Source organism: Ptychodera flava, chromosome 15 (genome assembly GCF_041260155.1).
Source record: "Ptychodera flava strain L36383 chromosome 15, AS_Pfla_20210202, whole genome shotgun sequence".
NCBI classification, from domain to species: Eukaryota; Metazoa; Hemichordata; class Enteropneusta; family Ptychoderidae; genus Ptychodera; species Ptychodera flava.
The window spans coordinates 13,207,501-13,234,847 of NC_091942.1; the positions used below are offsets into that span (position 1 = coordinate 13,207,501).

The following is a 27,347-nucleotide window of genomic DNA, read 5'->3' on the forward strand; positions in this document are numbered from 1 at the left end:
TAAGATTATCTTGTCGCCCACCTTTGTCACGTTTGTTCGTTGTGGCGGAAGAGAAAACGACAAACTTTTGTTTTGAGAATAAAAAGATGGAGTCAATGTGTTTAAGTAGAGAAATACGGTAAAGAAGACATTTCGTTCGCCAAATACATTGACAAGCCGAAAACAACATCTGCCCATGTTGGCGTTAAAAACAGTTACTACAAGAGGACGTCCGAAGTTGAATTTCTAACCAAGTTCGTCGTTAATTACTGGAAGCAATAAGTCGAAACGACGGAGAGAAACCGATGACGTTTGTTAATCGAATAATGATGGCGTTCATGTTGCGGGAACCTCGTCACCATTTCGACAGTTCCTTAAAACAAATTTATGGCACCATGATTCGTCGAGGTGAAACATGAAACTAATCAAAAGATCGTCGGGAAAAAATCTTGCAATTTAATAAATAAGCGTTAGAATAGTTTTTTGTATCATTTTTTTTTGGTTACTTGTAAATGTGTGTCAGAAGAAAAAAGATTACCGGAAGAAGAAACTTTACAATATATAACCCTGCCTCATGTTAGTTCATCTCAAACAGACAAGATAAAAAGCATGCGAGTTGCTAGTACGTCTCCGTGAAACAGGACACCTCTGACTGGAACTCCTTATCGCTGTGACCCCCAAGTAAAATGTTAAAAATAACGGTAAATACTGGCTAAATCACAAAATAATCAGGTTAGGTGGGTGTGAGTTCAGGCAGCTCTCGTCGCCGGAAACAGACATGCTTATTCATTTCGCCCGACTTAAAGTGTTATTCAATTGGCATGGATCTTGACCAATCATGGCAATACACGTGCCGGTGCCAAACTTTGCTCGTATCGGGTCCAACGATCACGGCCAAGTCTGCAAAACAGAGGCAATATTCATGGCATAAGAGATTTGATCCAACCGGCTTGGAAAGCGCCGCTCTCGATTCGAGCATAGTACGGCGCCATTACTATGAATATTACGTTGATTTTAATCCTGCCTTGCTTGTGACTAAACGGTTGTGAATGAATTTATTTTTGCGAGGTTTAATAAATTATTTCTCAATAGCTATGCTTTATTTTATCATACTCTATGAAAATAAAGGCTTGCTTCGTCAGTATTTCGAAGGAATGAGCTAACAAATGCCACGTGCTGACAGATACTGTTTGATGACGGATTAGAACACAGCCTATTTTTGTAGGTCGTAAAAATAAATGCACAAAATAATGCCTAGCAGAAAATGTCAATTGTAATAAATCATCAGAATGTGATTTTATAAATAAATAATTTAGAAATGAAGTGTCCGTTGCTTTGCGAGTAATAATGATTTGCGATGCCACCCTTAACCAGTTTGAGAGCTATAATTTTTTCCCACCAAAATTTCAGTAAAACTTTCTACAAATTTTTATGAATTTATTTTTGATTTGTCTCATAATTTTGGACCAAAGGAACATCACATTTCCTTTGCTAGAGCTTATTATCAAAATTTTGGCAAAAATCTGAAAAAATTTACTGGAGTCTATTTTATATACGCCGTGACAGAAATTGACTTTGGCGCTCAAAGGGTTAGAGAAGTAAAAGTATTAATCTGACATACTTGTTCACGTAGTAGCTATCCCGACATGCATGAGCTTTGTCAGTCGATACCCAGGTGGTGATTAGAGTCTCTTCGCCGGCGCAGAGATGGCATTGACCGGTCCAGCTCGTTGTCTGGTCTCCATTGTTGAAGACGACGGTAAAACCAAATGTAGGGAAGTCTCCTCCTCCATTCTGACACGAGCAGTAGCCAACACAAAGTGTCGGACCTTTCAGAAAGAGAAAATTTTGAAAAATTCTTAGATTTTAGAATCACATCGTATTGTATCGTAGATGTGGAGACTGTTTAAGGTTCCAAGACAAGAAATTGACCTTTTTAAGCTAACAATTCTCTAGTGGTTAATAAGCTCACAACCTCCGTAAATTATATATTTTCTGAAAGAATAGATGTAGGTGAATATTTCCGTTACCACTGTGTCACCATTGTTTACATAGCTATCACGTGGCAAGTAATTTGCATAAACTTTCAAAAATCGGTTTTCCCTAGTATGTTTTGTTTCAATGCTTTAAGGTATGTGGCTGAAATTTGTGTGAGTGCAAGCTGTTCTGAGGAACTTCCAAAATCTGTCTCAGAATTTTTTTCAACCTTCTAAAACAATTTTATGCCAGAAAAACTTCCAGAGTGGTGAATTTAACACTAGTTGATTTCTTTAAAATTGTGCTCTAAAAACTAAGCAAGATATAAAAAAATGTGAGACACAGTTTGGAAGAGCGTTGTGACAGCTTGCATTCCAGAAAGTTCGAGTCAGATATTTTGAAGTATTGAGACAAAACATAGGGAAACCGATTTTTGACAGGGTATACAAATTACCTGTCACGTGATAGTTATGTAAATAATGGTGACACTGTGGTTACCAAAATGTTTCCCTATATCTAGGCTTTTAGAAAATGTATAATTTACGGGGGTTCTGAGCTTATTAACCACTAGAGAATTGTTAGATTAATAAGGTCAATTTCTTGTCTCGATAACATCACGGGTGTTATGAATTAAATGCAATGAAATGGTAAGTGAAAAATTTACCAGTGAATGACAAATTAAAGTTTCAAAATCACGTTGGATTGTCAATATGTACATGTATTCCAAAGGGGCTAGCAGCTGTAGCTTCTGCTGATTTTTTTCACGATATATTTGTGTTGTACGTCAATTGCAAGGTCTTGACAGTCTTCCAAAAGCATGTAAACAACAACTGTTTAGCTTGTCGATGCAGTTTCTATAGGTGTAGACTGCACTGTTATTGTTTACACTTGCATTCTAGTCCGGACCAATATTTACTTGTCAGCAATAACAAGGCAGTTTACACATGTAAGGGCTGATTGATAAGCTGCATGCCTAGAAACATGGCACTACCTAAGAATACCAAACAACTCATGAAATATGATCAAATAGAAACATACGTGAAATGAATCCTTTTATTGGGAAGCGATCGAAATGTACTCCAACTTCGGTGCGAATACAGAAAAGTGTTACCTAGATATTGCTACATCACTCATTGCAAACAGGTCAGGCATGAATGTAGCAGTTGTAGAATCTTATAATTCGCCGATGAATTCCACCTGATTTAGGGCAATTGATTTGTCCTAATGAACAACCTCTAGACAACATTTACACTCAATGAAAGACTTTTCCACACACAGAACTTTTCTTACCAGCATCGTAATTGAGAGCTCTTTCATAGGCAGATGTGTAGCTTCCTAGGAGCATACCAGTTGATGTTACCTCCAGCGTGATTTCATCTCCGAGTTCGTTGTACCACGTACCAGTTAAATCACAGAATGTTGCTGCAAAATGTCAAAAACCAGAGTGAACACAGGTTAATGATTGGTAAGAAGTGGACTTATTTCAATGAAAAGGGATTATTTTTTGTTGCGAATTCACCAGCCGTTACTCTATAGTTTCCCAATTTTAAATTCTTCACTTCTAATATATTCCATTAAGAAGCGGTGAACATCAGGCGACCGGGAACTGACATCCGGATAGCAAATAACAGGATTGCAATGAGAAGCCTCTTGGATCAGCCACTAATCGATGTGTAATGTACGCATTCAATTAAGTCATCATGAAATGTTGAGAAATCCCATGTAGAACAAAAAATACATAAAAATATATAGTCTTTTGGTTTTAAATCAGGAAGTGACGTCAGGTATATCGAAAGGAGTGAGCGCATCTTGCCCAATGTCAGAGCTGAAAATAATAGTGTTTATCACAGAAGGAACTGTCTACATTCGACACCAATGCAACTGATGCTACTTTGAGTAACTTAATTAGGAAATGCCACATTACTGTATCAGCTCAAAAAAGAGTTCACTTCTATGTCACGCATAAATGTGCAATTGCAAATGTGTCAGACAAGACCAAAAACATCACATGTAGCATAGTCATCGCCATTTCAACTCTCCTGTCGCCATATCTTTTTAAAGCATTATTCATAATATGCCATATTTTTTAATAATCCAGTACCAGTGCTGACGTACGCCACGGACGACAGCCCAGGCCTCAAACCAAAAACACGATTTCAGATTTGCAAACCCGGTAGAGCACAAAAATGAGGGTATTTGATTTTTAAATTCACCTGTTTCACAGTTGTATCCTGTATAGCCCTCTCTGCAGGTGCAGGAATAGGAACCAGGTTGATTGTTACACGTACCGCCATTCATACAGGGAAGACTAGAACACTCGTTAATATCTGTAACGATACAATTATATATATATATATATGTATATATATATATATATATATATATATATATATATATATATATATATATATATATATATATATATATATATTAATCATGCATATATATATAAACTTGTTTGTATCTTCTAAGATTATATATTGTAAATCATATATATATATATATATATATATATATATATATATATATATATATATATATATATATATATTTACATGATGATAGACATTATCTTATAGTAGTATGCGTCTCGAAATCGAAAGATTTAACCTTTTGCTCACAGTCTCTTCAGCGAAACTTTAAACTATTCTCTTTCAAAATCAGAAAAAAAATCAAGGTCAACGGTTTGAACGTTGGCATCAAAGAGGCAAATAACCTTTAAATTTACCGATATTTGAAATTTAAAATGGCCACTGTGTTAACTCAATAGAATATACATTTTCGATCTTCACAAAAATAAGACGGTAAAATTTGTATTTACACCAATGGCTTAAAAATGAGCCCACCGAGGAGTATTGTAAAAACGTATAAGGGTAAGAATATCTGTCCCCAAGGCCCATTCTAACTTAAGAAATGAACGTGCTCATTATTAAAACTCTACACGCAGCAAAAGTGCTGAAATTGTACCTATTTGACAATTCATGCCCGTGTATCCCTGCGGACAATCGCACACGTACTGGCTGTTACCAAGATCAACGCACACACCACTGTTTACACATGGATTTGGCTGACACGGATCTATATCTAGAAGAAAAACGAAAAGTAAAAGAAATGCTTAGCTGGGGTTCGACCAGGGCGTGAATTCTTGCAGACGTACGTAGATAAATGTGTTGACGTTATCAGTATATATTAATGCATGGGTCATGGTCTGATAACACTCATATTAGATACAACATTATTTGTCTCTTCCATAATCTGACAATGAAGCGTGGTATATAAATGTTTGATGCAAAATCATCTGTCTTTTGTTATCATTTCTGTTAATTTTGCAACACGCTCTCTTGAAAAACATCAAACTCCATTGTGTTTTTATCGTAGAGGGCAGTAGCACGCTCAAACAATACATCCTTTCATTGGTTTACACTGATGCGTGTGGTACCCTGCGTAAGCTGCCAGAAAACAAACCCAACATAGGTGACATTTCTTACTTATCTCACAGTTCTGTCCACTCCAATTAGGAGCACAGGAACAGGAGTATGAATTGATACCATCTGTGCAGACACCACCGTTGAGACATGGATTGGGAACGCATTCATTGATATCTGGAAGATTGAACGTGTATAGAGCAATTCAAGTGTTATGTCTGTAATTTCTCCAAAATCTAGTTAAACACACAAGTAAGTTCTAACTGGCCTACGTAATTCTCCTTATAATTATCTAAAGTTTCCGTTATATTTTCATTTATCTATAAAAAGATGAACTTCCAGATAACTGATTATTCTTGTACATTATACATATACATAAAGCAAGTTGTTTATGCATGCAGTTCACTTATTTTAAAGTCCCTTCGTCTTCATACTTATTTCACAGTTTGTTCCGGTAAATCCAGCAGCGCATATACAAATGTAGTAATTGATAGCGTCCACACACGTAGCACCATTCAAACACGGCTGGCTGGCACACTCGTATACATCTGGAATTCAAAAGAACAATAAGTTTTAATGAATGAATGAATGCAATGTTTTCTATGATTGATCAGCAACGAGTCTCACGTCAGACGTTCTAAACCTCATTGCAACGAATTTCAGCGTTTTTGCCCTTAAAAAGAAAAACTTCCGATGTTGTAGGATGACAAATTATTCTGATCCACCGCTTGATGGCGCAAGAAAAAATTTCAGTCTTAGATTTTTGAAAATCGAAAATTTTATTTCCCCATAGAAATAACACAGAGATGGCGACCAATTTGAATTTGAAGTAACTTTTTAAAAGTTACCGAAGAAGAACATGAGAGGAAGAAGAAGAAGAAGAAGATTAATGCTGCAACCAGTGTTGGTGGGGCCCAAGCGGTTGCCATGGTTTAAGGTACTTACACTCTGCACTTAAACACTTACACTTACACTTACACTCTGCACTCTGCACTCTGTGTCTATTAGTTCTTGTAAAGAAGAATTTTAAACATCATCTCATGGTTATTGTAGGTTTCGCTGGTAATTGTAGGTTTTTCGCAATCACCAATATGGCCGCCAAACCAAATGACCGATAGAAATGCTTTTGACATACTTGATAGTACTCAAACTAAGGGTGATATAAGTGACCTTTCAGTTCAATCGGCGTTTTGGGTTTTGGAGAAGGAGATTATTAAAGATTAAATTCAGAGTTTTGCGAAATCCAATATGTAAATTTCAGGTTATTTGTTTCTATAGTACCAAACTTTGCATGGTCATCCCTAATTGTCATTCCTGCTCTCGTCAGAGAATGGTTTAATTTTCATTGAGAAAATTTAGAGCGAAACGTTAAGTTTCTCACTTTCGAGGCGCATACCACCTTAAATAGAGGTAGTCTTACGCTTTACAAACAATGGCTAATGTTTGGCTACTTCGCAAGAAAATTAATGTAACCTAAAGTGGGATACCAATAACAACATATTCTGTGTCGTGCCATTTATTACTATGATTACTATTTACAGTTAATAATAAACGGCGCTGAAAATACGTTGACAGGACACATCATCCAATCACAGATCTTATAGATCCAGGGTCTATGGTTCAATCATCGACCACTAAAAGACACTTACCCTCTTCACAGTGAGTCCCGGTGTAACCCTGAGGACACGTGCAGACATATCTATTCACGAAGTCGCTGCATGTACCACCATTCTGGCACGGTGCGCTTGCGCACTCGTTGATATCTGAGGTAAGGATTTGACATTGCGTGAATTTTCAAGAAGTAGAACCTGTTTTGCGTAAATGGTGAATCCCGCCCACTGTAAAGTGCCGCTGAAATACATCTCATGTCAAATCGTCTGTCAAAAAAACATGATACACATGGCATTCGTCCCTTGGTAGCTGCGATTTTTAACGATCAATATGCTCATGATATCGACTTGCTTCTCTTCGAAATTATTTATGAGTGGTGATATTTCCCTCAAATTTTGAGCGATTAACAATAACAAGAGTCAACAACTTCCTTTAATTGCATGCCTAATAATAGTCTCCGTATTCGACATTTTACATCCGGGCATTTATGGGACGGCCATCTAAACTCGGTAGCGACTGAATCAAAATGATTCACTTATTCCTTATTTGCGCAATAATGTGCCCCCCCCCTCTCCCGGACCATAATGGACGAAAGAAAACTTTGCACAGCGTAATGTACTAGGCGAAGTACATTAGGCCTATGTAGTGCAAATCTAAAATTCTTCCATTATGGGCTGGAAAGGCTTGGGCATTATTGACATCATTTTAGGCCTATAGTGTTGGCAATGCCAGGGTATTAGATGTACAAATCATACCATGCGATATATTTTGTATTATATTTGAGTTTTGCCAATACCAGTGACATTTTGTGATGTCATCCCCTGATAGTGTATCCGTTTATCCAGTATTGTGTGGCCCGGATGTTTTCTTCATCTACAAAATTCCCTGGCATTGCCAAAACTAAAATAATAGCAATAATGCACCTCTTCCCGGGCAATAGTTGACTCAAGCAAACTTTTCACTCCGTAATGTACTCGGCCTCGTACATTCTCGGGTTCAAAGTTTCATTTCGTCCATTATTGGCCGGGAGGGGCTACATGATTGCGTACATATACCGCAAGGTATGATTTCTACTTTGCTAAAACGAGATTGTCACATCGTGTAGTCTGAAATACTCCTTGCAGGATAATGAGTTTATCGAATTACGCCGTGGGCTAAATAAATAAGTTAGGCATAATTTATCTTGAAAACGATCTTTGCAGAACAAATTTCGATACTTTTACGCGTAAATGTAATTATTGGACAATGTAAGCAACTCAAGCCCCTGAAACCGGAGGAGCATTCTTTTTACTTTGCCAACTTTTCAATAAACGGTGGGTACAAACCGATTTCACAATGAACTCCAGCAAAACCAGCCATACACATGCAGGTGTACATGTTGACGTTGTCGTTACAAATGCCACCATTTAAACAGGGAGTACTTGCGCATTCGTTGATATCTGTAGAAAGAACGAACACAAAAAGTTTAGCAAACCATAACACCGACTATTATTATACACACAACCACCACCACAACAACCATCATCATCATCATCATCATCATCATCATCATCATCATCATCATCATCATTTTGTCCTTGGTAAACTGTTCATTGGCACTCACTGTTCACATCACTTAAGCTTATTTCAATATTCTCATTTTTAAATTTGCCATAACCAAGGTCACACTTTTTACCGTTTGTAATTAAATTCAAAGTGAAGATATATAGACTTACTTATTTCGCAGTTATCCCCGGCGAAGCCTGGCAAGCAATTACATGTGTACTGGGCAATTCCATCCACGCATGCGCCTCCATTCTGACATGGCGTTGAACTGCATTCGTCGATGTCTAGTAGGTAACCGTATCAGAGATGAGATACGATTCACAAAAATGAGGTCAAATGTAAGTGGGGTTTACTGCAGTAAGAAAATATCGTCTTTCCCACAAGAGGAGAAGAAACGTTCGTCGGCACACAATGATGACGATGTAATAATCTTCAGAATGATTTTTTCATTCTCAGTGCATATATCAAATTTATGTAATTTTATGGTCAAGAGCACGTTTTTCTTGATTTTCTACTATCTATGTATCATTAAAAATTCGGGATATATTGAAACTGCAGTGTTTCCATTTCGTTAGATGGCTTACTCATTCATTACATAATAGGCAATGATATCAGATCAAAATATTGTCTGGGTCACAGTTTTATGGAGGAATCGTATTAAACATTTTGAACTGCGACATGGAGAGAGACCTGTCGAGGTTTACACTTCGGAATGGTTCTGAATTGATGTCACGCTGTTTGAGTGTTTTGATGTAAGTTTCATGTCCTCAACGATCAACGAACTCATGTTCATCAAATTGGCTTTGGTAATTTACTTCTCTCTGGCGACTTCGAAGGGAAAAAACGCAGGAAACGAAAAACAGCTATTGTATTGCATAATTATAGGGCCTACATATCGGTTTGAAGTGTTTGTGAACTTTAAATTAGAAATCGAGTTCTTGTCCACTTGAAATTGACAATTTCTCGCCGACAAAAACGAAAATGAAAACAATCGAATGACTAATATCAGACAAAGAGATAAGGCAAATTTGAAGCTTGTGCGGTACATACTCGTTTCACAGTGGGTTCCAGTGAATCCTCGTTGGCAAGTACACGTGTAAGAGTTGATTTGGTCCGTGCAGACGCCCCCATTGAGACAAGGGTCACTGCTGCATTCGTTGATATCTAGAAGAGGGACCAATGCTTATTGCTGGGTTCATCAACACAATAATTGTTTAAGGTAGGTTTAAAAGGTTTAAAATTTTTACTCAAACTTTCCTCAAGCAAACTTTCATTCTCATACTTTCATACTCGGGGGCTCAGTCATTTAGAATGAGTATACTATTACCACGGTCACTCTTGCTTGTGGAGGGACCGTGCTATTACCTGTCGCAATATTCTTCTATCAGGGCAAAAAGTGCAGAGTATGAAGCCACTCATGTGATTCAAACACAAGGGAAGTCTGATTTAATACCATAATTACACATAACAATTGCTCTGTGCCAGCCAATCGAATACTCACTGATATCACAGAGGGCTCCTGCCCAACCAGGCGTACACACGCACAGGAAGGACGCCACGCCATCAATGCACGCCGCTCCATTCTGACACTGGTTGGGATCACACTCATCAATGTCTGCAAGAGGAATGGAAAAGGTCATGGTCACGGATAAGAAACGATAAAATGAGTCTCTGAAAACATACAAAACACGTTTTAATTTAGCTTGTATAAGGAATATTCTATAACAGTTACAAGCACAGAGGGCGCTGTCACGTACCGCACGAGACAAATTTACCTACAGTTCAGTGAAATACTTTCTCACTTTTATTGTCACTAATCTGGCAGAATGTCGGCCAAAAGGGAGATTAAGGCACTTCATAATATTGCAGAACAAACCAAATATTCATAAAAAGTTATGTCAGTATCTGTGTATTGAAAATCCCGTTGATGACTGAGTAGACAAAATGCAGAAACATTTTCAAGATGATACTTAGCTGTATGTTCGAAGGTTTTGCTGGTCAGGAAACAAAGGAACTGATATGGGTACCTCAATAGTTCTTAATTTCTATTTCTGAGAGTCGTTCGTAAGATTGATAATTTCTTGTTTCAGAAAGTCATCGTGGCTAACAACTGCTGTGAACCAAATAGCAGGGATATCTGTTCAAATCATTGTTATTCTTATCCAGCAAATCATCTGATGAGCATAAGCCGATGTACAATTTGCAGGATGAAGTACCCACTACCCATAACCTATGAAGCACGATGGTGATGATGATGGTGGTAGTGGTAGTGGTAGTGGTGGTGGTGGTGGTGGTGGTGGTGGTAGTAGTGGTGGTGATTGCGGTGGTACTGGTGCCGTTAAGACAATCAACATGGCGATACAAATCATGTATAACAGCAGCGGGCATTACTGTTGTTGGAAAAAAAAATAAACGCCTCGGAAAGATATCTTACTGATTTCACAATGAACTCCAGCGTAGCCATCCACACACTGACACGTGTACCCATTTACGCCATCTTGACAAGTACCACCGTTTTCACACGGACTGCTCGCACACTCGTCGTCGTCTGCAATTGATGAAGTTAAAAACTGAAAATAAGACTCTGATGGGAATTACGGGACGGGAAAGGCACTCGCCTTATCAGTCTCTTTAACTGAAATGAGAATATTTCAATAATATCCGATGATAAGTGAAAATGAAACTTTTGAAATTCATAAATTGTGTCAACCATCTGTTATGTTTTAGAAGTTGAATAATGACTTGATGATTAACGTATTTGCCATGCAAAAGAAATCAAAATATTTGGCTTTTCCTCTTGTTATTGAGGTTTTTTTTGTAAATGGTTTTAAATTTAAATGGAATTACTGAAACCCACTTACGGTTAGTTTAGCTTTCGTTGTTAGAAGAGAAGTGAGAGGTTGAGGTTTTCTTGAGACACCTCAAACGGTGAAGGCGATGGATTTGACTCCTGGGAAGACATGATTAGTGAAGCGAAGTATGTTATGTGTTTCATTCCCAGCAGTGGCTCAAATGGTGGCGAATTACCAGTCTGCGTTATGGTGAGGAGGTTTCAGTTGTGAAGTTAGAACGTTCCAGGGCTCTAGGGTCAAAAGTTATTGATGTTATTCGTCTGAAGTTATATTCACGGCCAGGGTTAGGATTAAGAGTGTACATGGATTGTCATACCGTTAATGTAAGGCAGATCAAATGAAAGCATTGGCAAAATTAAGTCGACCAATGCACTTTGACGGAAACTTACTGATAGCGCAGTTTGTACCAGAAAAACCATCTGCACATGCGCACGTGTACATGTTGATGCCATCGATACATGTGCCGCCATTCAAACAGGGCGAGCTTGCACACTCGTCGATATCTTTGAAGAAAAAACGATTACATGTAAAACAGTTATTTACGAGAACATTGAACAGAGGATTCGCACACTTCTGGTATATACATGTAGCTTTCATTGTTTTGGACTTGAGTTCCGTGTTCAACAGAGGATGGAGAAATGCATATTTTGTAGTTCATAGTGAATGTTAACGAGCAGCAAGACCGTGATGAGTATTTTCGATTACATTAATTCAGGCCAATACGACCAAATGTGTAAATATAAGAGGAACTTTTTGATTTCTGCTCTTTAAAAGAAATTGTTATTCAAAGTACTGAAAAGTCTCAATTGGCATGTTAGGCACTTCCAAGCATTCCATATGATCATTGAACCCCTAGGGTCCGAGTCTATGAATTGGCTTGAGTGAAATTTGGAAAAAGTGCAATGGCCAGTTCATACTTTTAAAGACAAGTCTGTATTTGTTGTAAACTTTGCTGTATATATCGTTTTCGCCTTCGTTTCATTTATTCATTTGCATTTCAAAGACACGTATATGGGCTATGTATATCTATCCTTTATCGAAGTCTGGTGCAAAGTTGTGGTTTGTCGGCCTGATAAGGAATAAAATGCGTTGTTGTAACTCTGCTTTTGATCGCCATCTATTTTACATGATTTTCAACGTTGGTTTGACTTACTTATTTCACAGTGTACGCCAGTGAAGCCATCCAAGCAATCGCAAGTGTACCCGGCAATGCCATCCACGCATGCGCCTCCGTTCTGACATGGCGAGGAACTGCATTCATCGACGTCTACAGAGAAACAAAAGAAGTGACATTGCGAAATTTTGATGAAGAAAGTGGCTTTCACATGAAGACGACTCAAAAGCTTAAATTCCTCTGGTCGAATATTAAAATAATGTTATTTCAACACGTATATATGGCGAACATTGATGGCTTATTTCAGTGCACTGTATGAGGTCGTAAGTCTGTGACCGTGGTTAATGTATGCAGGCAAATACATTCATATTTTCAAGCTGTTTGTTTATAGAAAGCTTCTGATGGCGATAATGTTGATGTACAGGCAAAATTTCATAAACCAAGGCATCCTACACAAAACTACAGTGCGGGCATGTACATACTTGTTTCACAATGGGTTCCTACGAATCCAGCTGGACATGTGCAGGTATAAGAATTGATTTGGTCGTTGCATACGCCTCCATTAAGACAGGGGCCACTGCTGCATTCGTCGATATCTGTGAGAGGGACGATAGGAGAACGAATAAACCACATTAGGTGGAGTCACCCCAAGCGCTTTTAATGTCAATAAATTTCAAAACACCGCTTATACGGACTATTTTGGATTATTGTCCGAAATAGAGTGATTTTGAAATCAGAGGATTTACTGTTATGAGAAACGATAACTTTGTCGGTCATGGCAATACGGCTGAATTATGATGGTGATCTTTAGTCTTCACCATCTCAAGACAAGAGTTGACTTCTACAAACGTGTACGGCAGTTTTCTTTAACAGTACTCACTGAGCTCACAGAGAGTTCCTGCCCAACCAGGGTTACATATACACTGGAAGGATGCGACGCCATCGACGCACGCTGCTCCATTCTGACACTGGTTGGGATCGCAGTCGTCAATGTCTGAGAAACGCAAATTATATTTTACATGTAAGTTGTCTTAATGACCACGTGACACGCAAACAGTTTGGTTATTTCAAAATATGTCGTTTTCCTCTGAGGTCAAACTTACTTATTTAGTAAAGCAATGCAACGATACATCAGGCATAGGTATATTGTCATAATGGCACGGAATATCTGTAAATCTGATTGTTACTGGTTGACAAGGCGCTGCCATTGCACTTGGACCTGATCTGCTCAAACTTCTAAGATAAAGTCGTCAACTTAAAGCTCTTCCGTGGGCAAAAGTCAGTGAAAACTGAGCTTTTAATTGCCATGGCTGTTATATATATGCAAATAAGTGATTCGCGACATTTATTGGTTTGCCTCGAAATGCTGACTCAGACAGTTATTTATACTTTTCGGTCAAGCTGATCAGTTTACGCATGCGTAGTGATCAGAAATTACAATGAAATACGGTCATCACCTGTGACTTGGTAAAAACATGTTATGCGGTACCAACTCAACAGACCGCTAATGCTAAATGCAGAAAATGGCATACGCAGTTCCCAAAGCTGGAGTTAAATTCAATTTTTTCACGTCCTTACAGATAACTTTCGCAAGGTTGTTGTAAACAGAAATAGATAACTTTTCATGGTTAAAATGTGAAAAAAAATCTGACATATAACAAATACTGAAATCATGATGTAAACCCAGTTCTGGTCCTTAATGCTTTGGATGAGTGAACAAAGGTTAAAGGAGAAACTGCGAAGGGGAACATATTATTCGGTACTTTATGTCTCTATGTATGTTTCCATAATGGTCCTGATCTTACACATCAGTATGTAAATAATGAAAGTTGTGAAGTTTTTACATTGCTGTTCTAGTTCGATGACGGTTATGACGTTGATGATTTACAAATGTGCTGAAAACTTAAAGGGACAAAGTCGGCCATTTTTCATGAAATTTGTTTGATGCAAGATACTTCTTATATTGTTTGACATCTTGAAAGATACTGAATAAATGGGTGACCATGCAAATATTCAACCCCGGTTTTAGACAAATGAAATGAAATGAAGCCATCGCGAAAATGAATTAATGGTCATGACCATTAATTCATTTTCGCAATGGTTTCATGTATCGTGTCTAAAACCGGGGTTGAATATGTGCATGGTCACCCATTCATTCAGTATCTTTCAACATGTCAAACAAAATAAGTAGTATCTCGTATCAAACAAAATTCATGAAAAATGGCCGACTTTGTCCCTTTAACTACAGATAACTTACTGATTTCACAATGAGCTCCAGCGTAGCCATTCACACATTGACACGTGTACCCATTGACGCCATCTTGACACGTACCACCGTTTTCACACGGACTGCTCGCACACTCGTCGTCGTCTGTACATTTGAATTTGTGTACATTTTCAAAATTGGGTAAACAGTTAAGTGTTTTAATTTGGACGCGTGAAATGCTTTCAGTAAATATAAAATTCGATGGAATTCCATGTGTGAGTACTGTGAGTCTTATTAGGCTTGGCTGTCTAAACAGAAACTTTAAAGTATTCAGTACTTTTATCAATTACGCCAGGATTTAGATATCTTCGTTACGCGCCAAATTCAATCACCTGCCTCCCAGCGACCAATCATCATTTATTTTCTCTTGGTGGGCCGCACAGAAAAGTGCGCCACCAAACTTAGTAGTCCACACTTAGTAGTCCCACTGATGTTCTATTACTTAGCATGGCTGACGGGCCTCTTTTTTCATCGTATTTTGAATACTTGTAAATTTCCGGCGACGGATAACTGTAATACCATAGTGGAGTAGAGATGACGAAATATTTGTGAAATTGATGTGAGCACTGAAAATAACGTTGTGAAGAATAGTTTATGGCATAAATGGAGGGCTTTCAAAACTGTACATACTTTCACAACTCTCATTTCGATCGTTCATCTGTTCCTTACACTTTCAGATATGTTTGCACATGCGCAGTATATGCAATATTCAGTTGGTAGAAGTCGAATAATTTTATTCATAATGGTCACAAGTTTGGCAATGACGTAAACAGTGTGCACTTCAAGTCACAATTCATGTAAAGGAGAACACCCGCACTCGTCGTATCTTTCATAGAAAGAAAGTGGTGATGTATTGCGAAGAGAACACCGTGGGTGCAAAATCTCCTGCGTTACAGAAACCTATTTGAAGTGATGTGAACTTACTTATTTCGCAGTTTGTGCCGGAAAACCCATCTGCGCATGTGCATGTATACATGTTGATTCCATCATTGCAAGTGCCACCATTCAGGCAGGGGGAACTTGCACATTCGTTGATATCTGTCAATGAAGATTACATATATTATATTGGAGACGTTTCATTAAGTAAATGATATTCCCAGTGACGATGACGTGGCTAACCGGACAGCTATCTGCGATGCCTCGAGAATGTGTGACGTCACAGGAGCGAACTTTGCAGCCACAACCTGAACACAGCAAGCAATGAATCAAAACTTCTGGAGTTGGGCCAAAAATATAAAGGTTCGTTTTTCATTCTTGATCTCTTACAAAAGTGAGACGGCGGCGCATTTTCACTTGTTTTTATTTTTACCGTGAATATCTATCTACTGGCATAGGACAACAGAACAGAATTGCTCCAATTAGGCGGTGATTCTGACTGCAAGTTTGCGTAAACGTATGATAGCGGCATTTTCTTCCTTGCGGATGAATATTATATCTTTGTATATTTCGACTAGAAGAATGTTGCTTCCTCCATATCCGTTGAAGCACCCTTTAGACTTACTTATTTCACAGTGTACGCCAGCGAAGCCAGCCAAGCAATCGCAAGTGTACCCGGCAATTCCATCCACGCATGCGCCTCCATTCTGACACGGCGAAGAACTACATTCGTCAGTGTCTGCGAGAAGATTGGAAGTGACACTGAATGCTATTGATAATGTGGAACGAGTGTCATAGTTATGCTTATAGTAAGATAAAAAGCCTTCATCATTTTCTCTCAGTCTGTCTGCCTGTCTGTCTCTCAGTCTGTCTGTCTGTCTCTGTCTCAGTCTCAGTTTTCCTGTCTGTCTTTGTCTGTCTGTCTCTCAACCTCCACAATTCTATGCCGATCGACCAGTGCAAGCGTTATATCACTAATGATCATTATACAGAAACACCTTGCGAATTACAGGGTGGCAATATACGTACTTATTTCACAGTGGGTCCCCTCGTATCCTTGTGGACAAGTACACGTGTAGCCATTGACCAAATCATTGCACACGCCTCCATTGAGACAGGGGGTGCTGCTACACTCATCAATATCTGGTGAAGAGACGACAGTAGAATAAGTAACAATTACAGCAAAATTGCGGTACTCTTTACTGCTATATTCTGTCGGATTAATCTGAATTTTTCGCATGCCTGTGTGCTTTCGTATAATACAAATGAAGACGATGAAATATTTGGAATTCGATGGGTTCTGAGATTGCCAATCAATATCATGGTTACGCGGTTGCTTTTACGCTTGCAACAATCATGAATCAGCTAAAATAAAACCTATTCGTCCGTATATCGAATCATACGATAACATGAGTATAAGGAGCTAAAATAGTTTATATCTACAACATTGGTCTGTCAAGTAGTCGTAGGCTACTCACTGATTTCACAGAGAGTTCCTGCCCAACCGGGTGTACAAACGCACTGAAATGACGCCACACCATCAACGCACGCTGCTCCATTCTGACACAGGTTGGGAACACAATCGTCTATATCTGTAGAGGAAATTTAAAGTTTTCATTCCAAGTACACGTGTAAGAGAAGTAAATCTCCTTTATTCGTTGAACAAAAACCTTTCTCAATAGAGCAGGTAGAATTTTTTAGACATAAAAATTGGTATCATCTAAATGAAGTTTTTGAAAGTACTACGATGGATTAAGGAAGATACCATTTCGTATGATCAAAAACGCACTGGGCCTTTTACTTAGTATCAGTGATGTGTCGCAAAAATATGGATTTTTGTTGTTGACGTTGTGGTTGGTTAAGATATTTGGGAGGGTGGTGGGTATTCCTACTGATTTCACAATGAACTCCAGCGTAGCCATTCACACATCGACACGTGTACCCATTGATGCCATCTTCACATGTACCGCCGTTTTCACACGGACTGCTCGCACACTCGTCGTCGTCTGTGAAAAAAAACATTTCGAAGAGAAACAAAACTCTCATGATTACAACAACGCTATACTCTGAAAGGCCAATTAAAAGCTCAGTAACGTTTATGAAAGCATTCCTGCCGCACTGAATGTTCATTTGAGAATGCACACTAAAACATGAGCTGACAATGACCACGGTGGATACCAAACACTTCAACAAGTTTTAAGTGCAAACTGCGTGTATAGTGATCCCTTTCGTTGAAACTCTAAGGTTTATACAATTTAACTGTACTGCTTTATACAAGTTCAATGCACGCAATCCTATTGACTGACTTTTAGGGGATCATGTTCCACAATAATGTGAAATAAAGTGCTTTGTTTTCCTCTATCCAGGGAAACCCCTGTAGGAGATGTCTTCACTGACCCGATTCTAAAAACTTCCATCAAATGTGAAACTTACTAATTTCGCAGGTTGTACCGGAAAACCCATCTGCACATGCGCACGTGTACATGTTGATTCCATCAATACATGTAGCGCCATTAACACAGGGAGAGCTCGCACATTCGTCGATATCTGCAGGTTGAAGGGAAAAAAAGGACTAAGTTAGAAATGTCTGATTTCTTTCAAGGGTTTGTGAAACATTAATTCCCCTTTCTGGATTCTAAGATCAGAGATTTGAATCAACTTTGTTCGACAGCTTAGCTGTACTTCATAAAAGACGTCAAAGATATCTAACATGTCAGGATTGCGCTTCCGTAATTTTTTTACAAAATCGTTCTTCTAAATATGATCGTGTTTACCACTCCATAGTGTTTGCAAAGTATCTCAAATAAGAAGGACAACCTATAGTGTCAAAATGTCCCCCAAAGAACGATCTTTATTGAATTAATCTTACCGATTTCGCAGTTCAAACCAACGAAGCCAGGCACACACATGCAGCCATAGTTGTTTATTCCATCGAGACACGTGCCTCCGTTTTGACAGGGAGCGGAGGCACACTCGTCAATATCTAATTGTACGATAGAAGGAAAGTGACTGTTAATAGTGACAGATTCACTGGGGTAGTAAAAACCATCCTTACGTTTGGAGGTTGAACTTTACCAAGTAATATTCAAGGTAGGCAAATTATATCACTGATCGAAGCTCATTATACAAGCTTTATGATTGCAAGTTGGGTTTCTTGACATGGTGACGAGTGAACACACTCTCCTGCATTCAAAACTGGTGAACAGGGCAGAAACATTGTGAGAGGACTATCATAAATATCAGAGCGAAACATTCATGAGACATGTACCAATAATCACAGATATCAGACATCATCTATGGATTTAACCGTTTCATGTACTTCATTGTTAATTCCCAAACCTCTGTACAGAGTTCTGCACTATCGTTTTTACAGACAATGCGATATCCTTTGTCACTTTCTGATCGAACATGTACCTACCAATTTCACAGTGGACACCGGCATATCCTGGTGGACACGTACATTGATATCCGTTCACCTGGTCGGTGCACGTGCCGCCATTAACACACGGATCACTGGAACACTCGTCAATATCTAGATTATGACAAAATGAACGCAAATATTCAAACTTCAGAGCTATGATGTCTCTTTACGCGTATAAATAACGCCTAAAACGGTAGGCTTCAATTACACAGTCCATTGGAACAGTATACTTGTTAACATTTGTTTGGCCAGCTGTGTTGTCAAATATGTCCCACCAAGTCTACTTTTACTAACAGTGACTAAATTAACTCTGCAGACTAAACAAGTACAGTGCACATGTGTAGATTGATCCCTAAGATTATGAATTAAGTTGTTTGCAAGACTCGTTGGACTTCATTTTTGGACAGTACAGCTTTAATGGTCAACTGACTCGTACAGAATATTTGAAACATTTGCAGAAAGTAACATAATGTGAATTATCTTTTAGCATGGAGATATCTACAGTTTCCGTAATGGTTGAAAATTATGAGATGTTTTCTGTAAATCATTATTTTCTTAATATTTAATGAATAATAAATAAGTAATGAACAAATATGATAATTATACAAATTATCTCCTTTCCGAAAGAAAATAATTTCTGTACATGTTTCCGTAATCATGGAGTTATTGATGATTTCTATCAGTAATATTCTCAAAACAGCATGAGTGCTTGAGGATATTCTTATTGTGAAGAATGAACAGACATCGCCTTCATTTTCCTGATAACTTTAACACCATTCTGTACGATCACATCACATATGTGACCAGGAATCTAGCAATGGTCTCATCGTTCACTTTGACAAAGCGTCCATAGGCGTACGCCCTCTAGCGATGCATTTGGCAAGGTTCTGAGAAAAAGTAAGTGTGGTCGAGGAAGATGACCAACGTTACAGTCTGAAGCTCCATTTAACATGGCATTTCTTTTGGCGAATACTTCATGTTTATAATCAGAGAAACAAGTACCCGCTGTAACAGACTCTTTCTTTGCCAGTTCCTGTGTTCAAATACTATGCAAATCACAGTATTTCAGTTGTGCATGCACTTACCTATTTCACAGCGAACACCTGTGTATCCATCTGTACAATCACATGTGAACTGGGCTACTTCGTCGATGCAGGCACCTCCGTTCAGACAGGGGAAGCTGTCACATTCATTGATGTCTAGAATAGACAAAGAGGTCAATTCTCGTACTATTATCGCATTTACTTCGAATTAAATTGTTAAAACGGGGGCAACCAACGATGCTGTTTGTCAATTTGTAAACAAAGATGTTCGCAAGTGATTCTGTGGCGGGAAAGGGGGCGAGATACCTTAAGAAGGAAACTCTTTTTATGACAGTTGGCGGGAAAAAAGTTTTGCTTTAATTTCACAGTAGGCTACCAGTGTTGTCCTTAGAAGCCGGGTGCCGGGTAAATAACCCGGCTGTTTTGCATTTTTTCCCGGCTACTTTTAACGTAATTAGTCCTGTAATTTCGGGATTGCACTGCCAGCTTGTCAGACGGCACACGTACGATTAGCAGTTTCGCGACCCCTTTCCCCGCATGAACTGCACAAACATAAAACAGTTTCTGAATACCCGTTTGTGGCTTTTTGAGCCCGATCTTTTATTGTGTTAAATAGTGTGATTGGCTGATGGACGCGCCTATAGTGTTGTCTTTGTTACGAGCAGTGTAATTGGTGTAATTCGTATGAAGGTCATCTCAGGTCATTTTTAACGATGGCGTGAGAAATGTGGCGTCGGCCACTGGCACCTTGCCGATGGAATATTTTTCCCGAAGAAAGCCCGTTCGAAAAGTATACTTGATTCCAACAATACATTTAGTTTATGTATGAAAAACTTCAATTTGGCTGAATTTGTGAGAGAAAAGCGCCGAAAAGATGTGATTTTGATCGACGATTCGAAGTTCATGAGACTGCAGCTAGTTTTCGGCCGCCGCGCTGGCTGCCAACGTCACTACGAGTATGATCTTCTCAACAAATCGAGTTATTCTCAGAGCAATACCGACGCATTTTCTAGATTTAAAAACAATGAGCGAGAACTGCTTTTTTTTAGAACCAACTGTTTATTTGAATGGGTATTATTTTCATTGATTATTTTTACGTACAGTCTAGAATCCACGGTCACAGGCATGTGTGTTTCCGACCGTTGCCGACCGGCGCATCATCGATCATCGTCACGCCTCACGGCTTCACTAGCACTGTGGTGGTGCTGATCTCCTGTTGTTATACGTCGTGGATTTTGGCATGGGTTCAATTTCACTGCACCTCTCCATGTTCTCCATGTTTGATTGCCCGATAGTGTCTTTCATTTTTTTTCACGGACTCACTCGTGGAGCAAATTTGAAAAAAAATAGAGTTGTTTCCTTCCGACGCCATGCTGCATATCTGCTTTGATCAAAGTTGGGGACAGCAATGATCGCGCACGGTTTGCATTTAATTTGTTGCAACATTTCTGTCAATCACTCACTTTGTGTCACAAGTTTCAGAAACTATCGCTCGCCTGAAAATTAGTAGTAAGTTCATAGGAACAGCCGACATGATAACGTGCCTCTGAGCTACGATGCCAATTTTTCAGACTACACCCAGAGAATCCGAAACTTTCCACACAAAATGAGTGATTGACAGAAATGTTGCAACACATTTAATGTCATGAGTTTTCTATATACGCATTTTTTGCGTAAATGCGAACACTGTTACAGTGAATTATCTTACCGATGTTTTTAAACAAAAGCGAATGTGTTTTTATTAGAATACTGTCGGTATTTTGAATTATCCATCCTGATTTTGGGAAATGAGCAATGAAATGAGCAGACTGCAGGTGATTTAATATTAAATGTTAAATATTCAATGCAAATAAAATCATAAGTGTGTAATAAATAATACAAACAAAACAAAATCATGTGTGTTTGTTTTGTTGAATGTCATCGTCTAAGACACAAAACAAAAGTACTGTTTCAGTCTCAGCTGAATGTCACCTCAGATGCCACCAGAGAACACCATTTGCATTCCAAAATTTCATTTTTCGCCTTGCGAGAGGGGGGACACCCCCTCTCGCGCTCTCCCCTCTCGTTCGCTACGCTCACTCGCCGTTCGGTCGCTTCGCTCCCTCGCAGTCCACCCGTCTACTTTCTTGAATTACCCGGCTACTTTTAAAAATAAGGACAACACTGGGCTACAGTCGCCAGTCCAAAGTCTTTTCTGAACGAGATATTTTGGCCCAAATTAAAGAATCTTTGAGAAACTGAGAGATAGCACACTTTAGTGGGCAGGACAAAGCCATATGTTGATGAGAGGGCAGTGGGGTGCTCGGAACTTTTGTTATGGGGAGAGAGGAGTGGTGTGTAAGTTCTTGCGGTGATTAGAGAGGTGGGGACTTTTGGTTGTGGGGCAAGGGGAGGAAAATTTGGCAGGAGGGGAAGTTTTATAATATCGAGGTGGTCGGGCACTAAAAGAACGACTCCCACTTTCCCCCAATAATTTTTATTTTACCCAATTTTTTCATTGCTATATTTACACCTAAAACCACTAAAAATACATTTTGTTGAAATTTCTTGAAGTTGGCTGCCTCTGCTAGAAGCAACAATCATAGAAGGGCCATTGGTGAAATGTACAAGGAATCAATATCAAAACGTCAGTTGTTACTGAGGTACGAGGTATTAAAACAATAAACTACCGATGAAAATATATCTATTACTACAACTAGTGCTACACACCCTAAATAGCATTTCTTGGATGATCTATCACAATTATTTCTAGGATTGCCAAGTACTGAAAACGAAATGCGATGAAGAGAAAGGAGCCATTCACTTTTCGCTTACTCACCTGTTTCACAGTTGTTGCCGATGTATCCGGCAGCGCAAAAACACTGGTAAGTTTGCCATGCATCCACACACTGCCCGTTGTTTAGACACGGCGAATTCCAACAATCGTCTCGGTCTGGCCGGAGAGAGAGAGAGAGAGAGAGAGAGAGAGAGAGAGAGAGAGAGAGAGAGAGAATTACAGTTGAAAATGGTGACACATATATGAACATGAATTTAAAGTTTGTGAATAATTACGAGAAAATTACCACAAATCGCAAAAAGGATACTAACCTGCTGAATATTCGATTTCAAATCCATTGTATTCAATATTCCGATCGCTGGTAAATAGAAACCAGGCATTTTGTGAGTTCAAGGTCAACTTAGGTGGCAATGCATTCTGGTCGGTAAGATTACCATCGTATTGCCCAAGTTTCTCGTTGAAGTCAGCCACTGTCCCGATGCCGTACTCCAACACATCTTTATTACCTTCCGTGTGGAAATAGTTGAAGTTGAATTCGATGGCCGTCGCTCCATGTACCCGGATGTAATATCCACAGAACGCTCTGGGTCCATACAGGTTGGGATAGTTCGGCGACCGTATAACGCCATTTACATCGCTGAAAAAGTCGCCACAAGAGGTCGCTGGTCGAAAAAAGTGTAAACTGACCAGGTTAACACGTAATGTTTTTAAATTTTCATGTCTATAATTTACATATATATACATATACTGTCCTTACCCATGGAACTATGATTTTGTCATGATTTATATTTTTATTAACTGTATAAGTTAGTCAGTCTTGTAATGAGCTCTTTAAGGGACCACTCGCACTCATAGGTAAAGGACAAATTCTCTCGTTGATAGAAAATGCACTTACCGGCAAACATCTCGCAATTGTCACCTTCAAAGTTGGAGGAGCAGAGGCAGGTGTAGGCATCAACGCCCATACCGTCCACGCATGCAGCACCATTCATGCACGGAGAACTGGAACATTCTATTCAAAGCATGGGAAAATATCGTGTAGTCTTTGAGTAAATCAAGAATAAGTTGAAATTACACGTACATTCTTTTCCTTTTCCAGGCTCATATACTTAACTGTACATCACTAATAAGTTAGACGCTGTGTGACCGCAGAGGGCGCGGAACAATAGACGATGTTCCGCTGATTGCGAGATCTCGCGAGACTTTAATACATGCCCGTAGAAACAGGTTTCCAGCTTAGTAATACAAGTCAAACTTTGTATGGAACTAGAAAAAGTGCAGAACTGAGCAAAGATTGCAACTTCATATATTTTATGCAGTGTTTAATGTAATTAGCGACTTGTCCTGTTTTACGCAGTTTGTCCTGTGTTGTGAGAACACGTCCACTGCGAACCACATATTCTCGCGATATCTCGGAATGTCTCGCGCGGTTCGGAACATGGTCTATTGATCGTGTTTCGGTTTCGCTACACTTTCAAAATCAATCTGGGGACACGGACACGAAACAGGCGAGACGCTGTATTTTTTTAGTATAAAAACAAAAACAAGTTTTGTTAAATTTGAAGAGAATCAGCATTTCACATGCAGACGACAATTTGCATTTTGAGACAGTAATGATATACAAAGTGTGTACACATTCGAGTTGAAGATAACGACGTATAAGGTAGAATTTGCCTCGGGAACAGATATTTGGACTCTCAGACTTTTTATGATACTCTTCTGGTCTACCACTTTTGAGCGCTCATTTCAAATCTTTTGAAGTAAGATAATTTTCACTGTCGTAGATTTCCAAAACTTGGAAATTTTATTTCCCCCAATAGAGTCAACATAGGGATGGCGGCCATTTTGAATTTTAAATATCAGTATAATGTTAGGAAACTTGTTTCTCTAGTGCAAAACGCTGCACGTTGACCCCTGTTATTTTTTATTCTTGATTTGTCAAGAGAATGATTGAAAGTTTCATCGAGGAAAGTTTGAGTAAAAGTTGAAGCGTTTCACTTTCGATGCGCACACTACCTTGAACACAAACAAGATGTTTTGGTAAATTTAAAATATGTCATCAACGCTTTCGTAGAGCTTAGCCTCTCTATGTACACTTTATAAAATCGCAAAGAAATGATGAGTCTACGTAAATAAGCGTACGCGTGCTGTTTCCATGAGGGGAATTGTGCAAAAATCCAAAGCTCAATTGCTGTAACTTTTTATACATTTTCAAGTATTTAATTCTGTTTATAAAACACTTATTCTTGTTCAAATCCCAAAGTCATGATGAAAGACCCAATGCTCAGCTTGTCAACACAGCCTGCGCATGTGTAAGGTCCAGTATTATTGTTGTAAAACGGGTGCCAGAATTCATATGTCGCAATGTTGTACACAGGGCTAACACTGTCCTTCAACATATCTTTGAAAAAGGAATAAGATGGTGTATCTGTATTGCAAAACAAAAATCATTGATAGATCATCAACTTGAACAATTGCAGCTATCGTCCCTTTCACACTTGCACAAGATCCCCACACGCATGGTTTCATTCCCATTACCGCGCCTTTCACGGTATTTACAAGAGATCGCCGGGTTATCCACCCATGATGTTGAGGGCGCTAGCAGTGTTGCGTGAATTACGGTGTAAAGTTATTGGCGAGCACTGACGTGTATCAGGTCAGCCAAGGAGAGTGTTGAAAGAGACATCAATTCTCAAAGTCTAGGTAATTTACATCCCATTGAATACTGTCATTTAGAACAAAAACACGCTTCAATGAGCTCGCCCCTTTCCCAAACTTGTCAGTACAAAATGGCGATCGCTTCAGATTGTACGGAACAGGTTAATTAATTTCAAGAACGCTTTGTTAAGAACACCATAGTTCGATAAAAAAATAAAGAAAAACTTTATTTCCCATACCAGGCTTCCAGAAACAGGATAAATTGAGCGAAAACTTTTTTGTCGTTTTTTGCGGGGTTTACAAAAAGTAAAGTGGAAAATGTGGTGAAATTTTCCCGGTTTGGCAGAAGTGACTTGTGCATAGCTGAATGTATGGGGTAATCCGGTTTGAAATTCGGCGACCCTTGGTGCAGCAGATATATTCTCTTGTACCGCGCTTTTGTCAAGTACGCATAGCATGACACAACAAAGTAAGCAATTGTTAGCGAGTTTGCAATTATGTCGACCCAGTACCTTGATAATAGAGACTTGTAGAATTACAAAGCTTAGATTTCTTTCACAATTCGTATTGTCCATGGCCCTCTGTCAATAGAATATATGTCAATACTTATTCGTTTGAGTGAGTACAAATACGGTTGTGGGGGGACCGTTGTACAAAACGGGGTCCTTCGTAAAGCAAAGTTAAAATGTCGTTTCTGTTGTTTGTTGCAGAGCAGGAGACAGAGCAGGAGACACATTTAAACTACATTTTCATACAAAGTGAAACACCTATTCAAAAAGAAAGTACTGGATGACTTACCGTCTGCGGCGTCGACGATAGCGGCGAGGGGGAACACCGTCGCGAGGAAGAAAAGTTGGGCTAAGAAAGTGCGTGACATCTTGTCCATAGTACCGTCATAAAACCCTGAATGCAACGACGCCCTGAAGATGGCTTTTTATAAATAGAAATTGTTGACGATCTTCACATGCTAAATCGCAAACAAAACGAGCCTTTGTGTGCTCTTTTCATAAGAGGAATGAAAAGAGGTCATCTCGTGTCATGTATTCAGTAAGCAGCATCACTGACCCGTTACATTGCAAATCCCAGCTAAAATACTATTGACGTTGTAGAACACAAGTGTAAATGGGTCAGACATGACCATCTGTGTGGCACATATTTACTTAGCTTAAAATAATTGTTTATCGTGTATCAATAATTGTCATACATCAGCTAAACTACCAACTCTTACTTATAATACTTATTATGTATTTTGAAATTTAATTATAGTGAAATCCACATGATGGCTATTGAGAACTTGTTACATCAGGTTACAACAAGATACATCTTTAGCCGCCGATTGATTACAAGGTACATTTATTGACCACTGACCCACCGTCACTCACATAAGGGCTGCCTACCAAAATGTGTGCTTTATGGGCCACAAATCTGTCATGATATAGATCTTCATCTACTGATTTAGCTTGTCACAGGACATTTATTGATCACTCATGAGCTGTCATTTGGTATATCATTAATTGGGTACACTATTGACCTCTATAATATGTCTTGATGCACACCATTGGTCGCTTATTTGTCACAAGGTAAATTGTAACAACTACGTGTAATTGCCAGCTGCATGATTGATCAGATTGATCGCTGATTTGTCATGGAGTACACCATTGGCCTTCAAATTGAATCTCTCCCAGGGTGCCACACGGCTGAATCGCGCAAAACCACTGAACACTGATTTGCCATTGGATACATCAATGACCACGAGTTGTTGATGAGCTACAATCACAGATCCGTCATGGGTGGTACACCATTG

At 39.0% G+C, this 27,347-nt stretch overlaps 1 protein-coding gene across 3 annotated transcripts in view; it reads right to left on the reverse strand.

The window, feature by feature from the left end:
* The window catches only part of LOC139151201 (fibropellin-1-like), a 26,628-nt gene extending 125 nt beyond the window's left edge, over positions 1 to 26,503 (reverse strand). The window contains exons 1-31 of one of the 3 annotated variants that reach the window (XM_070723809.1): positions 26,342 to 26,503; positions 23,781 to 23,897; positions 23,197 to 23,547; positions 22,928 to 23,041; positions 20,152 to 20,265; positions 19,064 to 19,177; positions 18,515 to 18,628; positions 18,079 to 18,192; positions 17,538 to 17,651; positions 17,124 to 17,237; positions 16,675 to 16,788; positions 16,271 to 16,384; positions 15,694 to 15,807; positions 14,761 to 14,874; positions 13,384 to 13,497; positions 12,986 to 13,099; positions 12,543 to 12,656; positions 11,779 to 11,892; positions 10,972 to 11,085; positions 10,039 to 10,152; positions 9,588 to 9,701; positions 8,708 to 8,821; positions 8,318 to 8,431; positions 7,031 to 7,144; positions 5,816 to 5,929; positions 5,445 to 5,558; positions 4,924 to 5,040; positions 4,170 to 4,283; positions 3,247 to 3,378; positions 1,601 to 1,808; positions 1 to 879 (exon numbers count right to left, since the gene is read on the reverse strand). The exon at positions 1 to 879 is cut by the window's left edge and continues 125 nt beyond it. In XM_070723809.1, coding sequence (XP_070579910.1) covers positions 816 to 879; positions 1,601 to 1,808; positions 3,247 to 3,378; positions 4,170 to 4,283; positions 4,924 to 5,040; positions 5,445 to 5,558; positions 5,816 to 5,929; positions 7,031 to 7,144; positions 8,318 to 8,431; positions 8,708 to 8,821; positions 9,588 to 9,701; positions 10,039 to 10,152; positions 10,972 to 11,085; positions 11,779 to 11,892; positions 12,543 to 12,656; positions 12,986 to 13,099; positions 13,384 to 13,497; positions 14,761 to 14,874; positions 15,694 to 15,807; positions 16,271 to 16,384; positions 16,675 to 16,788; positions 17,124 to 17,237; positions 17,538 to 17,651; positions 18,079 to 18,192; positions 18,515 to 18,628; positions 19,064 to 19,177; positions 20,152 to 20,265; positions 22,928 to 23,041; positions 23,197 to 23,547; positions 23,781 to 23,897; positions 26,342 to 26,429 — 3,813 coding nt within the window. In that variant the 5' untranslated portion in view covers positions 26,430 to 26,503 and the 3' untranslated portion in view covers positions 1 to 815. The remainder of the gene's footprint in view (positions 880 to 1,600; positions 1,809 to 3,246; positions 3,379 to 4,169; positions 4,284 to 4,923; positions 5,041 to 5,444; positions 5,559 to 5,815; positions 5,930 to 7,030; positions 7,145 to 8,317; positions 8,432 to 8,707; positions 8,822 to 9,587; positions 9,702 to 10,038; positions 10,153 to 10,971; positions 11,086 to 11,778; positions 11,893 to 12,542; positions 12,657 to 12,985; positions 13,100 to 13,383; positions 13,498 to 14,760; positions 14,875 to 15,693; positions 15,808 to 16,270; positions 16,385 to 16,674; positions 16,789 to 17,123; positions 17,238 to 17,537; positions 17,652 to 18,078; positions 18,193 to 18,514; positions 18,629 to 19,063; positions 19,178 to 20,151; positions 20,266 to 22,927; positions 23,042 to 23,196; positions 23,548 to 23,780; positions 23,898 to 26,341) is intronic. The other 2 variants (XM_070723811.1, XM_070723810.1) reach the window with 2 other exon arrangements.
* Between the last annotated feature and the right edge of the window lie 844 nt (positions 26,504 to 27,347).